Below are 16574 nucleotides of genomic sequence, written 5' to 3' on the forward strand. Positions count from 1 at the left end.
AGTATCCAACTCTAATTGTAATAAATAATTAAAAAATTTTTATCTAAAAATTAATTTGTTGATTGAATGATGATTTAATTTCAGGTGCAATTGTGTTAAAAACATGTGTCACATTATTTTTAGAATTTATAAATATAAATTGTAAATTTCGTAGTTTTAAATCATTAGCAAGTAAATTCATATTCTGAAATTAAAAATAAATCAATTTAGTTTTATAGAATTTTTTTTTATTTTAAAAAAAAATATGTAATCAGGTTTTTACAAAAGTGTTGAAAATTTTTTGAGGAAAAAATAGCAATTTTGTTCATCCAGAACGAAGCGATAAGGAAGTTTCGAATGAATTCACGAAAAAAACTTTTAAAACTTTAGTGGTATAAGAGGAAAAAGTAAAAAAAGGTTTTTCATAAGATTTAGTTGTAGAGAGAAAAAAAAAAAAAAAAAATAGAGCTTACCTTGACTACTGTGACGTCGATGCGTTTTAAATTCTTACAGTCAAGAATCACATTACCAGTACTATCTTCCGAAAGCTTCATTATATTTGCACGAAGTTTTTCAGCTGCTGGATAAGTAACTGTTTCCTCTGGGGTAACGTAAACAACAGTTTTTTCATTGATCTGTTGAAATAAAGTTGTGAGAAAAATAAAATAAATATAAATAATATAAAAAAGTAAATAAAAAATTCAAACAATGTAATGAAAATCTTTGAAATATATTTTGCAATTGGGCATAAATGGATTATCCCAAAACTTTTTTGCGAGGTTCATAAAATCCAACGTGTCGGTATAAATCCCAAAAATAAAAAAAAAAAGAGTGTAAGAAAAAAAAAAGAAAGAAAGGAAAAAAAAAAAAACCATCACTTGTAAAATACAAATCACAAGAAAGACTGATTGTTTGTATTCCCTGGGGAAATAGGCTTTTGGTATGAGATTATTTTTTTTTTTTTTTTCATTTTACAAATTTATAAATATATAACTATATATTTAATTTGTGAAATTTTCCTTACCTTTTCAATAGATATTTTGATTGATGGTTTGACTGTGAATGACAGTAGTATTATGAGGTTCATTATTATCCCAAAAACTATTCCTTTTTCAAGGCCAGCAAAAATGCAAGTGACAAGTGTCATTAGCATTATGAAAAAATCTATTTCTATAAATAAATTGATTAATAATTAATATTAATATTATAAAACAACTAAACATCATGGTAAAAATATATTGTAATCAAAAATTTGCCAGTTAAATTATTCCAAAAAATAAAATATCCTGGTTAATATAATATTTTTAAAATAACCCTGGTAGAAATAATCCCTGCGAATTTTCTCCGAATTTCTCCAAATTTTCTCCGAATTTCTCTAAATTTCTCGGATTTTCTCCAGAATTTCTTTGTATTCTCTCTAGATTTATTTCCGATTTTGTGTCTTTCTCCGATTTCTCTTTTCTTTCTCGTATTTCTCTCCAAGTATCAAATTGATACTTTCAATTTTTCCGGAAATAACATATAAAATATAAACAAAATAATGAAAATTATTTATAAAATTGTAGAAAATATTAATGAAAATATATTTAATGAAATATTATGATAAATAAATATTTCATTTAATAATTTATTTAATTTTTTTTAAATTTACTTTTATCATATATCTTGGATAAATTTAAAATCAATTAATTAAAAAATTTATTTATTTGTCGTTGTATTGTAATGACTTGATGTTATTATTATTTTTAATTTTATTTTTTTTTAATATTAACATTTCAAATATTCTCCAAAATGTTTATATTATTTTTTAATTTTTTTTTTTCCAAATTTATTATTAATATAATATTTCTCTTTATATTCTCCACCAGATGCTGATTTGTGTTCTGGAAAGGATTAAGTTTGAAAGGCGGGCAGTCAAAAATGAATAATATCCTGTGGCTCAATCATATACGACAGCCGAATTAAGTCCTACTGTTTTTTCCATCAAGATTATTGTATTTCTTTCAGCAATTTTATGGCTATTCAATTTGCCTTTCTTGGAATAATTTTACTGTAAAATTTTTGTTCAACATACTGGAATGCCGACCATGATGTTTGCAATAATTTTATAAATTAAATAAAAATAGTTACTTTTTGCAGTCCAAAAAAGCTTAAAAATTTGAAAATCCAACATGTAGTACATTGCCGATATAATCAAACCAGCTAAAGTTGCTTTTGGAATAAATTGAAATGTTTGAGTGAGAAATCCAGCAGCGAGCAAAACAAGACCACCTGTCGATTTAATTAAATTTATATATATGATATTAAAACATTGTTTTGATGATGCCATTTTCACACAAATCGTTCGTTTTATATACAAAGTTTTATCATATATATTATTTATTTTTTCATATATATTTATATTCTCTTTGATCTTTTGAAAATCATTTTTTTTTTGCATTCAAAAAATCATTTCAATTAATTTTAATTAAAAAAAACTATATTGTATATTTATTTTTTAATTAAAAAATATTATTTAATTAAAAAATAAAAGTTATATTTAAATTATATATCAATTAATTTTGTTTTATTTAAATTACAATTGAAAAAGAAATTATTGATCGAAAAATTCCACCCACACATTGTCTATTGTGAGTTTATTGTACTCACAATTCAAGTAAAATTTATATCTTTATATTATTGTGTATTTTATATACATATATACAAAAGATTCACTTGCCAGTAAAAATTCCTCCAAGGGGTGTCCTAACACCAGACGAATGATTTACAGCGGTTCTTGTAAAAGATCCCGTGACCGGCATTGAACTGACAAATGAGCCAAAGACATTGCAAATCCCCAGTGCCAACATTTCTTGGGTGGCATCGAGACTCTTACCACTTGCTAAAAAAAAAAAATATAACAAATTACAAAAACTATATTTAAATTTAAATAAGCTATTTTAAATTACGTGAAATTAATTAATAAAAATTACCAAATGCTTTTGCAATTGCCATGTGTTCAATTGTCGAAATAACAGGAATTGTAAATAATGTTATACCCATATTTTGTATCATATCTGTAAAACCATATGTTATACTTTGATTTTTTGAATCATTCATTGAAAATGGTGGAAATGAAATATGTGGTAGTCCTTCATCCATTGAACCTTAAAGTAACATTCAGACAAAAATATTATTGATTATTTTGAATTTTGTCTAGACTTAAACAAAAAAAAAATTGTATATTATTTTTTTATAATTTACTGGCTGTAAGTGTGAATGGTTTAAGGCCATTTATGTTTAAAATATAAGCCAACAAAATGCCAAATATCACAACCAACGAATTACGTGCTAATGTTAATATCCATCCAGCTTTTTGTAACACTGTGCCATTTATTTTATTTGGTATATTCTAAAAAAATAAAAATATTAAAATTTATGTTTATTAATTGTTTCAATTTTATAATAATAAATTGTTTTGTTTGGTTTTTTTTTTACTTTTAATAAAATTAGTACAATAATTGTAAATGTTCCAAGTAATACATCCCACTTGTTAATATTTTCAATATTTTTAAAAATAGATTTAAATGTACCAACTAAATCTTCACTTTTACCACTTATACCAAGTAATGATTTTAATTGTGATGTTGCAATATTTATTGATGCTGCTGTTGTAAATCCAGTTATAACTGGTAATGATATAAAATCAAGTAAAAAACCTGTAATTTAAATAATTATATTTTATAAAAATTTTTGAAAAAAATTTAATTAATAAACTATAATAAATAATTAAATAAAAAGTTGAAATAATATTTATAAAATAAAATAAATTGTTCAGCAAATTATTGGTATTATTTATACAATTTAAATTAAAATAGAAAAATATATTTTTTTATTTTCAAAAAATAATGTGAGATACAAAAAAGAGGGCTTTTGTTTTAGTGAATAATATTCCAATTAAATTTATTAAGCTTTACTTGAAAAAAAATTTGTTAGATATTTGGTTAAAGTAGAAACAATATTATAATTTTTTTAACAATTGATAATTAATTTATAAAATGGTTTAAATTTTCAGCCTCATCGTTAAGACATTTTCTAATCTTTTATCAAGTTTTAAACTTGTTATTAGAATTAGCCGAGGGATTAGTAAACTACTCTGCCAAGAAAATGTTTAAAATTTAAAATATAAGACAATAAATTTGATAATAACTTGGAGTAATTCCTCTGTAAGCTTTATTAGACTAAAAAAAAAATTATCCAACATAAATTTTTGATATTTAATGATTTTTTAATAATAGAAAAAAATATATAAATTAAATTGTTATAAAAAAATGGATAATAAAGTTTTTAATAAATTTTTATGATATCTTAAATAAAGAGTTATAATAATATTTTTATTTTAAATAAAATTACCCAAATGAAATATTCCAAAAAGTCCAATAATGCATCCTTTGAGGAAACAAATTAACACAGCCATTTCTGGACCATATTTTGAAACAAGTGGTTCAACCATTAATGACATTATTGCTGTTGGACCAATTGTTATATTTTTACATGATCCAAAAAATATGTAAATAAAACTACTCATAAATGACGAGTACAATCCATACTATAAAAAAAAAAATAATAAATTAAAAAATAAAAAATTCTCCAATTCTTAAATTAAAGAAGACTTTGCAAATATTTGTGTTAATTTAAAAAAAAAATTTATGATATTTTATTAAAGTAAATAGTTGGAAAGATTGAATATTAATAGTTTCGATATTTGAGAAAAAAATTATCTACTTTATTGTTATTTAATTAAAGTAAAAAAAAATATTTTTGGATGATATTTTCGAGCATTGATTGAATGGAGATGATTAAAATATGTATAATAATTGTGTTGGTTTATTGATGCTTGAAATTACTGAGTTGAGCTGAGTTAAATTGTATTTTATCTGCGGAGCCGCATGTTTGTCAACAGTTGGTTTGACATCACTATATATGTAAATAAATTCAACACTGGCTTAGTTAATGCACTATTTTATAAATTGATGTTATTCTGTTGTCTTCAATATACACAGACACCCAGTAACTTCTTGAATAATACCAGTTTAAAATTATAAAATTAATTTTAAATTAAAAAAGCTCATCATTACTCAACTTGTCCTTCAAATATTGATTACATTTTTTCTTTTTTTGTCCTTACTTTTAAAAACATTTATTTATTAGAATTATACAAAAATATATTTGAATTTTTTTTACTCACAAATACATTTTGAAATTTGAATTGTGTAATTTTTATTTTTTCCGAGATATAGCCGATGAAACGGACACGTATTTTTCTAGTTTTTCATTTATTTATTCAAACGAAAAGCTGGAAAATTATGAAAAATTGAGAATATCTAGAACAAAACCCCTTGAATATTATCCATATTATGTTTTTTGACTACATTTTGTGTAGCCCCTCAATTTTCGCAATATAATTTCTTTTTTTTATATAAAATTAATGGAATAAAGTTTCAAATAAAATTATATTATCATTTATTTTCCAAGACACATACAAGTTTGAATCGAAAAGAAAAAAAAATCAATTCTCGTTGAAGGTCAACGAAATTTACGATTCATTAATTTTGTCATCGAAAAATTTTTCGATTTAAATATTTTCTTTTTTTTTTTTTTTTATATAAAAAAATTTCAGGAGTTTATAAAAAAGGAATAATATTGTTGACAACAATACTTTGAATGAAAATGTAAATAGTGCTTTCACAAACCACTCAATTTTTCCCACGTAAAATCTACAATTGTAAATTTACAGGCATTTATATATTGTTTTTTTTTTCTTTTACTTTTTAATGTGTTTGTGGTGATCGTTAAAGCTTCTACTCACACAGATAATTTCCAATTTTTCAATGGTTATCCAACGAACAATAAAATACGAGAATTTATTGGAAAAGTTGTTTTTTTTTTTTCTTCAAATAAGTTCTTGAGCTAGAATAAATCAATTGTCAAATAAAACAACGAATATTATTTTGGTTTTATTGTTGTATTGAGTATAATTGTCATCGAAAGCTTTTGTTATTTTATATAATGATAAATAGAAAATAAAATAGCTGTTATGTAATTTTAATTGGACAATATTTTAATACAAGACTTGGTAACAAAAAAAAATTTGAATTGTTATAAAAATAAAATATGTAATTTAATTTGCGTTTTAAAATGTAAAGTATAAATTATTCAAAAATCAAGCTGTAAATTTTTCAAGGCCCACTCATAAATGCATTATATATTTATTCATTTTTAATTGTCTCTTGCAAATATAATTCGGTTAGGAAAAAAAAAAAAAAAAACATATCTTCTGCATAAAGCTCTGCTTTTCATCACCACGAATGGATTAATAAATTTGAAAAATCAAATGACAAAAGTCTAAAGATAGTAAAAATAATTTGATTTGCAATGAAATATAGAAATCAAATTTTCAGAATTATTCAAAAATCATGCTATGAATTTTATTACATATTTTTTTTTTCCTTTGCATATATAATCTCTATCTTCTAAATAAAGCTCTGCTATTTTTTGTTTTATTAGTTTGAATGTCAACAAATTTTTATTGAAAAAAAAAAAGAAAAAAAAAAACAATTAATTCATAATTTAAAAATACAAGCACATTGGCGCGCTACGCGCGCCTGTATCTATACCTTCTGAAAGGTTTATTGTTCATTGGATTTATGAACACAAGTATTATCATAAAAAAAAAAAAGAATAAACAAATTGACGAAAAATTTTTTTAATTTATTTATTTACACATAAATCACACATAATTCACACGTAATTTTTAGTCTAATAACATCAAGATTGAATGTTTACTGAAAAAAGTTGTGATAATTAATATGTCAATTTTTAAAAAATGTAAAGTAATATTTAAAAAAATTTCTTTCAAATTTATTTTTCTTCACACATAAAACACATAATTCACACAAAATTTTAGCCTAATTGCATCGAGATCCGATGATTATTGAGAAAGAAGTTAGCTTAATATTTGAATTTTAAAAAATGTAAAATATTTAAAAATTTTTCAAATTTATTTCACAATATAAAAACACATAATTCGCACAAAATTTTAAGCCCAATTGCATCGAGATCCAATGATCATACAAAAAGTTGTGCTAGCTTAATATGTCAATTTTTTAAAAAAATGTAAATAATAAAAAAAAAAATTTTCTTTTAAATTTATTTCTTTACACATAAAAAACACATAATTCGCACAAAATTTCAAGCCCAATTGCATCGAGATCCGATGATTATTGAGAAAGTTGTGCTAGCTTAATATTTGAATTTTAAAAAAAAAATATAAAATATTTAAAAAATAAAAAAAAAATTTTCTTTCAAATTTATTTCTTTACACATAAAAAACACATAATTCGCACAAAATTTTAAGCCTAATTGCATCGAGATCCGATGATTATTAAAGAAGTTGTGCTAGCTTAATACGCCAATTTTTAAAAAAAATATAAAAAATATTAAAAAAAATTTTCTTTTAAATTTATTTCTTTACACATAAAAAACACATAATTCGCACAAAATTTCAAGCCCAATTGCATCGAGATCCGATGATTATTGAGAAAGTTGTGCTAGCTTAATATGTCAATTTTAAAAAAAAATATAAAAAATATTTAAAAAAATTTTTTTTCAAATTTATTTCTTCACACATAAAAAACACATAATTCGCACAAAATTTTAAGCCCAATTGCATCGAGATCCGATAATCATACAAAAAGTTGTGCTAGCTTAATATGTCAATTTTTTAAAAAAATGTAAATAATAAAAAAAAAAATTTTCTTTCAAATCTATTTCTTTACACATAAAAAACACATAATTCGCGCAAAATTATGAGCCCAAGTGCATTGAGATCCGATGATTATTGAGAAAGTTGTGCTAAGTTGTGCTCTAGCTTAATATGTCAATTTTAAAAAAAAATATCAAAAAAAATTTTGTTTACTCGCTCTTTTTTTTTTGTTTTTTCGTTGCTAACGAAATAAATAAAAAAATAATAGAAAAAGGCAAACAGAAAGAAATTCGTATGAGAGCAAGTGAGAAAAAAACAATGACCAATCAAATGTCCGGAAGACCGATGATGTTTGTCCTTTTTATATTACGACGATATATTGTACCAAGTGAATTTTAATTTTTTTAAATTGATATTCTTAAACTTGATTTAATCGATAAAACAAAATAGACAATTATCATCAATTTCATTATGTTTCAAATTGTCAAAGTTTAACTAAAACTTTTTAAGGTCAATTTTAATCAGTTCATACTACAATAGACACAACTTTCTTCATTTGAAATTGAAATTTAAAAATTTCAAGACTAAAAAGTAATAATTAAAATGTATAACAATTGTGAATATTAATTTTATAATATTTATTAATAAATAATAAATAATATGTAATCAAATTTTATAAATGAAATTCAACGAAGAAATCAATTTTCATTAAAATAATTTAGTATAATATTCCAAACAGTTACTTTGTAAATAACAATATGAATATTCATGACAATATTAGCATAAAAAGTTTTAATAAGTAGAGTATATGTAATTGAGAATGATTATACTTACTGATGGTTTCAAACCAGCAACTACACCGTAAGCGATACCTTGTGGTACTGCAGTTAGTCCAACTGTTATTCCAGCAAGAACATCTTGAAATAGCCACGACACATGATAACCAGGAAGCCACGTCAAAATTGGTAGACGTCTTTTAACATAAGATTGAATTTTACTCTTGTTATTGTTTGCTAGAAAATTAATCAAAATAATTTAAAAAATAATTATTAATTTTAAATTATATGGTATTACTAATTATGAATTCATCTAGATTTTATAAATTGTGTAAATAAAAGTTTTTCATCTCTAATTTCATAAAAATATATATATTTTTTTTTTTTACATTTTCTTTATATAGTTTTTATTTTTTATTTTCAATATTGGAAAACTTTATGAGTGAAAAATGAAACTAATATTAATAATGAAGAGACGATAAAACTTTAAAGAGAAATAAAAAAAAAAAACTGCTTTCATTATATACTCGAAACTTTTGTTGTAAATGAATTAGTTCTTTAGTAAAATATATATATTTTAATTACAAAAGAAATTACTTGATCGATCATACTTTCAATGGAAAAGTAAAATATTAAAATTATTAATTTTGAATATTAATTTTATAGCTATATATTCGTTGATAATTTAATATTCAATTTAAAAAAACAATAAAGCTAACAACATGATAAATAATTTTAGCCTTTATTTTATTGACAATCATTGTATATTTTTAGCTTCAATAATGTATCAAATTGTTGAGAATTATCATGAAGGACATTACAATTAAAAAACAGTAATTGTCGTTAAATAAAATATATAATAATTATATTTCGACAAGTTGTTTACAACATATCAATCAAAAAAAATTTATAAAATTAAAAAAAATCAATAAAAATTCATAAAAGATAATAAATTTTACCGGAAATAAATAAAATAATATTTCAATATTATCAAGTAGTCATTCAAGACATATTTTTATAATTTTTTTTTATTTATTTACACTCATCAAGAATAAATACATCATGAAAATAGACATCATATTGTTGAGATGAAAAAAAAACGAAAATATATTTTAATTAATTTATACCTCAAACGTCTTTTTTGCATAGACTAAATCAATTTTTTTTTTTTAATTTTATAAAAATATATATTTGACATTATTTCAAGTCACATAAAATTAGAAAATATAATTTTTTTAGAAAATTTACAAACAAAACTAGACAAGAGAAAAAAAAAAAAATTATTTTTCAACTCAATTTAAAATTAAACAGTTTTTAAGATAAAAAATAATAATTAAAATAACAAAAGGTGTATATAAAATTGCAAACATAATGTATCAAGAGTGTTGAAAAATTTTAATAAATTTATAAATAATAAAAAGTCTTGTAAAAAACTATTGAAAACTAAATTCTTAATATGTTATTTTTAAATATGTCCTGGTTGGCTCTTAACCACTCAACTGCATGATGATGATGATGCACGTATCAAATATATGTGTTGAATAAAAATAAAAAAAAGTATAAAAATAAAAAAATCCAACAGTTTGAATAAAAATATATGTAACTAGATTAAAAAAAAAATATAAAAAAAAAGTGTTTTTCATTGTCATATATAAATACAACATCTGTGTCTTTTTAGTAAAACTAAACTGGAGGACTATTTTATTTGATATTATGTATATATTGAAAATAGAGGGAGAAACGCTTGCGCAATGTAGATGAAAAGAAATAAAAAAAAAAAAAATTTATTTCTTATGTTCTCGAAATAGAGTATGTAACTCGCGCGTTTTACCTCAGTGCTGCTTCAAACACCGAGCTTGGCGCGATTTAAATCAAATTTGGCAATGTCATTCCTTGACATTCGATAAATAAAAGTACAATAATATTATTTAATTAAATTCATTATTTTTAACTCAATAAAATTATGAAAAAATAGCAAAAAAAACAATCATTTCAATTTAAATTTTTTTATTTTCATTTTATTAGAAATCAAAGAAAAAAAATTATAATGATGATTAGTTTTAATGAATTTCATGAATAAAAACCTTACTTAAATATTAAAATATTACCTGAAATATTTTCATACAATTATAATGTATAGAAAAAAGAAAAAAAATTTGTGAAAAAAAAAAAAATATATGATGAATTGTGCTTGATAACACAAGAGAGCAACAAACTGTCTTAGAATTTTAATAGTTTTTTTTTTTTTTTTTAATTTAAAATTTGAATAAAATACACAAGTGTGTTTTACAAATGTTTTTTTTATTTTTTTAATTTTTTTAATTGTTACGTCTGTAAAGTGCGTGCGATATAGTGAATGCAGACGCGTCAATTTTTGAACAAGTGCCAAATTTAAGTGAGACAGTTTTTTTTACAAAATACATCACTTTGTGGTTTCGTAATATATATGCAATTTTTATTAATTTATATTTTTGTTTTTTTCACACTTTAAATGATAATTTATATTGTTAATAACAATAACACAATGATCTTATTGATTTAACAAATTTATTTTCCAATTATTATAAAATACTTGAGAATCAATTTAAATTTACATGCTTAAATTGAATGATAACTTGTTGGTGACATTGTCTAAATTAAACTAATATTCAAACGATATAAAATGTCTATTTATTAATATATATATAAAAATATTTTAAATAGCAACTAAAAATCAAATTTAACTCTTAATAATATAATAATTTATTGGTGATATTTCTAATACGATAAACATGAATTTCTATTTTAAACATCAGTTACAATAATAATAAAAAAATATGAAAAAAAAAGCTCGAGTTAAATAACTATAAATAAAAAAATTGCCAATTGAAGTAAAAGTAAAACAACAAGATTATAAATAATATTCAAAAGAATAAAAAAAAATTATAAATGACAAAAAAAAAAAAACAAATAATAATAATTAGATATTTAGAAAATTAAATACAAGTGAAAAATGACAGTGAATTTAGTTGATTTTTTGAGCTTTAAAAAATTGCCAATGGATGGATTGTCACAAGGTGATGATAAATTCAATGTCAGGTAAGATAAGTTAGCATGATAATGCAAAGTAACAACTTTTTATTCACCATCTAATTTTATTTTTATTATTATTTATTATATAATAATTATTTATATTATTATGATATTAATTTTGGTTTTTTATTTATTTATTTTTTTGTGTATTTTAATACAAACAGGGTGATTATAGACAAGCTTTGACTTGGTTTGATATATTAAGCTTAAATTCGTAACATTATTAAAAAAATATAATGACATTAAAAATTGATTATTATCATGGAAAATAATATTGATTATAGGAAAATAAATAAATAAAAAAAAAATAAAGCTCTTTTTATAGTAGAAAAAAAAATGGATATTTTACTAATGATCTATTTAATTATTACTAATCCAACTTGAAACAAAAATAATTGATCATTTGTACAAAGAATATTGTACAATATCCAAAAAGAAATTTAAAATAAAAAAAGCAATTTTATTATCTATTAATTATCATTTTTTAATATTTTTTTAATACCTTTTTCCTCAACAAAAATAATTTCTATTTTTTTTTAAATAATAATAATACAAACTGCTGGTTTATATTTTTTAAATTTTTTATTTTTAAAATGACCATTTTCTTTCAGTGGACAATGATGAGATAAAATTTCATCAAATATATTTTTAAATTTTTTATCAAGACTATTAACTGGTCATTATAATTATGAGAATTTTATTTTTCATTTTTCTATTGACTTACTCATCTATTTATTTATTTATACATAAACTTTTTACCAATAAATAATAAAATAGAAAATAAAAAAAAAAAAAAGAATTAAATTTTTTTTTTAATTTTTAAATAAAAATTCAATTAAATAATAAATAATACCTGTTTCAACATTTAAATTTGATTGTTCTTCTAATTGATGATCAGGTGTTTCCATATTGCTCGTCATAATTTTTTTAAATTTTGTTTTTTATAATTAACTAGATTAAAAAAAATTTTTTTTCTACATAAAATTTATGTTAATAGCCAAATAATAACAATGTTTGTTGTCACTCTGTACACTGATTTAATTTTTTTTTTTTTATTTTTTATCAATCAAAATACATCCACGTTGATGACTGTAATCAATTTTTATTTTTTATTTGTTCAGAGATATGTATAAAAGCCACATAAAACAAATTGCATTGTAACTCAATAATTCTTTTTATTTTATTTATTTTTTTTTTTCAATTGTATCAATGATATAATTGACACAAATTATTATTATTATTTAAATAATTTTATTGTTACAAGTGGTAATAAAAATAAAACTATTTATACTTGTTGGTTTTTTTTCTTTCACAATTTCTTTTCGTTCACTTCCGATGACTTTCGTCAACTGTCGGTCCAAAGATGAATGCTTTTATGCCACAATCATCATTATTAAATTGGTGGGGATTGTGGAGACTCAGACTTGTTATCTCTCGATATATAAATATAATAATAAAATTAAATAAAAAAAAAAAAACTTGCTGGGATTCGAAAGTTATCAATCAGCTGAGTTTGTGATGCAATTTTTTTATTTCGAAGGGATGTTCTTACATATAGTTTTATTGATTTTGGTTTTTTTTTTTTTTATTTTTTTCATCTATCGGTTTTGGTTTTTTTTTTTTCATTGTTTTATCACTCTGAAAATGCATTTTATATATTTTTTTTTTCTTTACACATTTTGTCACTCTATTGTGAAAAAGTTGTTGAAAAAAAAAATTATAATTCTTGATAGAAAAAAAATTACACTATGTTATTTTATATTGAAACTGAATGCAAAAAATTTTCTATATTTTTTTAAATATTATACTAAAATAAAATTTTCAGTATTTAGATATTGATTTTTGACAATTTTTTATGTATTTTTAGCATGAAAATTTATTGTATTAGTATAAAAAAATTTGAATTATTTTATTGATATTTACATTAACAACATGAACATATTTTTTTGTTGCTCTTTATAGTATAAATTTTCCAGCATTTAAAAAAGTTTTTATTCAAATATTTAAAATATCAAAAACACTTGTATATAGGCTAACCTTTATCAAAGTTTTTAGAAAAATTTGAACAACAAACTATGAGTTTCACAATGATCCTTCAAAAATAAACTTTTATATTCGTTTATAATATGAAAAAAAGTAAAAAAAGCAATGTAGATATTTGTTTTTAAAAAATCTCTGATGGATTTCATTACATATTTTTTACTGCAGTAAATCCAACTGTTATTCCAGCAAGAAAATCAAATGACTTTTATTAAAAGTCTAAAGATAGTAAAAATACTTTGATTTGCAATGAAATATAGAAATCAAATTATCAGAATTATTCAAAAATCATAATGTGAATATCATTCCTTTGCATAATATGTAATTTGATTGGTAAAAAAAAAAATATGTATCTTCTAAATAAAGCTCTGCTTTTCATCACCACAAATGAATTAATAAATTTGAAAAATCCAATCATAAAGGTCTAAAGATAGTAAAAATAATTTGATTTGCAATGAAATATAGAAATCAAATTTTCAGAATTATTCAAAAATCATGCTGTGAATTTCATTACATATTTTTTTTTCCTTTGCATATATAATTTGATTGTTAAAAAAAAAAAAATCTCTATCTTCTAAATAAAGCTCTGCTATTTTTTGTTTTATTAGTTTAAATGTCAACAAATTTTTATTGAAAAAAAAAAAACAATTAATTCATTATTTAAAAATATATATTGTACCAAGTGAATTTTAATTTTTTTAAATTGATATTCTTAAACTTGATTTAATCGATACAACAAAATAGACAATTATCATCAATTTCATTATGTTTCAAATTGTCAAAGTTTAACTAAAACTTTTTAAGGTCAATTTTAATCAGTTCATACTACAATAGACACAACTTTCTTCATTAGAAATTTCAAGACAAAAAAATAATTATTAAAATGTATAACAATTGTGAATATTAATTTTATAATATTTATTAATAAATAATAAATAATATGTAATCAAATTTTATAAATGAAATTCAACGAAACAATCAATTTTCATTAAAATAATATCCCAAACAATAATGTTACTTTGTGACTAACATTATTATTATTCAATAAAAAAACAAATTGTCTTAAAAGAAAAAAAAACTCTACAATGTTTTTGCTCTATTAGTTTAAATGTAAACAGATATTAAAAATTTAGCTTCCAATTAAAAATAAACTTTCAAAAAAAATCCATATACCATACCAAGTAAATTTTCAAAGTATATTGTTATAAAAAAAATCATTAAAGTAATTTCAATTATCCATGTAATCATTAACCAAATTGAATTGATTCACTGAATCATGTATACACAACTACGACATTGCATTTGATTGTTACTACACGTTTATTTACCCATACATATATATATAAAAGACAAACAATGAAAAGTTCTTATCTCAAAAGTTGCATTTCCAAATGTTTGTTTTAAGTATATCACAGCATGCAAACTCAGTAATCAGTATCCAGGAAATGTGGCCAAGTGTCATTTACATTTCAAGATAAATTCACTTACAAAAAAATGATAAATAAATTTAAAAAAAAAACAAAAACAAAATAGTAGTAAAATAATAATAATAATAATACAGAATAAAACTTTTCAATTTATTGGATCACATGTGTTGAATACATTTTGATAAAATCAAACGTCACGTGTTAAAATTCGTAATAAATTTTAAACTAGTTTTAATTTTCAAAATAAAAGTTAAATTTTATATATTTTAATTAGTTATTGTATTTTTCCTTTTTAAATTTTATATTTAAAAAGTTTTGTAAATTTATAATTGAGATATTTGTTTATATATTTATTTATTCTTTTTGTTTTAAATAATGCTGTAATTTTGTTCTATTCAACTACTAATAATTTACATTTTACCGCATTATACTACATCTGCAACAAATTTATACATATATATTTACGATAAACCTTTTTCAACATAATTTATACATACTCTTGATTTTCCAAAACATCTAAAAATTTATAAAGAAATTTTTACAATAAACTAAATTTATATCTAAATAAATTTTTAATATTTAAAAAAATATTTTTAGTAGTTTTAAAAATTTTATTTGAATGTAGATTAATTTTGTTTTACATATAAATATATTTTTATTTTGTTTGTTTCATGTTGTTCTTCAAGGATAGTGCATTTTTCATTTTATTAAATTCTTTTTTTTTTATACTCAACAAACAACTGAGTGTATTCAAAAAGTTTTGGATTATTCAATTTTCATTTGAATACTATCTATTGGCTTACAATGTCGACAATCAATATTACTTTGTCTAACATAAATAATAAATTTTATTGACAGAGAGTATCACTTGACAATGAATAAAGCCAGCTCATATAATACCTACCCACAATCGTAAATATATTAAATAACTGATTTTAAAGTTTAAAAATATATATGTCAGAGCTTTTTTTTTTTCTTCAATTATTTTCTAATTTTTTTCAAGTTGTTTGAACAAAAAAATTAAACTCAAAAGAGCGTAAGCATCTGCAGATAATGGACAACAAACTTCATGGAATTACTTTTTTTTATTTTTTATTTTTCTTCTAATTTAAAAGTTTAAAAAATCATATGGCCAATGGACATACGCCTATTTACTGTTAATCATGCTTATAATATACCTCTATATTTTCAACACATGGGACATACGCCTTTTTTACTATTAATAAATTTTAAGTCAATGAAAAAAATTTTCAGAGGGATATACAAGTCATTTGCCAAAAAATTTTTGGAGCAACGTTTATTTACCTTTTAAAAAAACAAAATAAATAAAAAAAAAAAATTTCAAAAATGACAATTACGCTTTTTTACATTTAATACAATAATATAAATTATAAAAAATATTAATAAATAATTTATTATTTAAATAAACAAATTAAAATGTAAAAAAATATTTTTTAGTTTTTTTTTTTTTAATTTTTTTTTTGTGATAAAAACAAGTGTCATGTTATCAACTCGTAAATAAATTATTAAAATAAT

At 21.0% G+C, this 16574-nt stretch overlaps 2 protein-coding genes across 4 annotated transcripts in view; one reads left to right on the forward strand and one right to left on the reverse strand.

Annotated features, from left to right (window-relative positions):
- Nucleotides 1-12927, reverse strand: LOC122859168 (sodium-independent sulfate anion transporter-like). 3 transcript variants are annotated; one of them, XM_044162571.1, is made up of 11 exons: nt 12425-12927; nt 8558-8736; nt 4372-4567; nt 3475-3677; nt 3223-3370; nt 2952-3125; nt 2699-2860; nt 2110-2250; nt 1004-1149; nt 453-614; nt 1-184 (listed from the first exon to the last, which is right to left on the reverse strand). In XM_044162571.1, the coding sequence occupies exons 1-11, from the start codon at nt 12489-12491 to the stop codon at nt 44-46; spliced, it is 1719 nt and encodes a 572-aa protein (XP_044018506.1). In that variant the 5' UTR covers nt 12492-12927; the 3' UTR covers nt 1-43. The 3 variants fall into 3 exon arrangements, with proteins under 3 accessions (XP_044018506.1, XP_044018505.1, XP_044018507.1); XM_044162570.1 differs by having other exon boundaries at nt 3457-3677; XM_044162572.1 differs by lacking the exon at nt 3223-3370 and having other exon boundaries at nt 3552-3677.
- Nucleotides 10333-16574, forward strand: part of LOC122859179 (trissin receptor-like) — a 21705-nt gene continuing 15463 nt past the window's right edge. The window contains exon 1 of the mRNA XM_044162593.1: nt 10333-11577. Within this exon, the coding sequence (XP_044018528.1) occupies nt 11492-11577 (86 nt within the window). The 5' untranslated portion in view covers nt 10333-11491. The remainder of the gene's footprint in view (nt 11578-16574) is intronic.

The sequence above is a fragment of the Aphidius gifuensis genome, linkage group LG6, assembly GCF_014905175.1.
Source record: "Aphidius gifuensis isolate YNYX2018 linkage group LG6, ASM1490517v1, whole genome shotgun sequence".
NCBI lineage: Eukaryota > Metazoa > Arthropoda > Insecta > Hymenoptera > Braconidae > Aphidius > Aphidius gifuensis.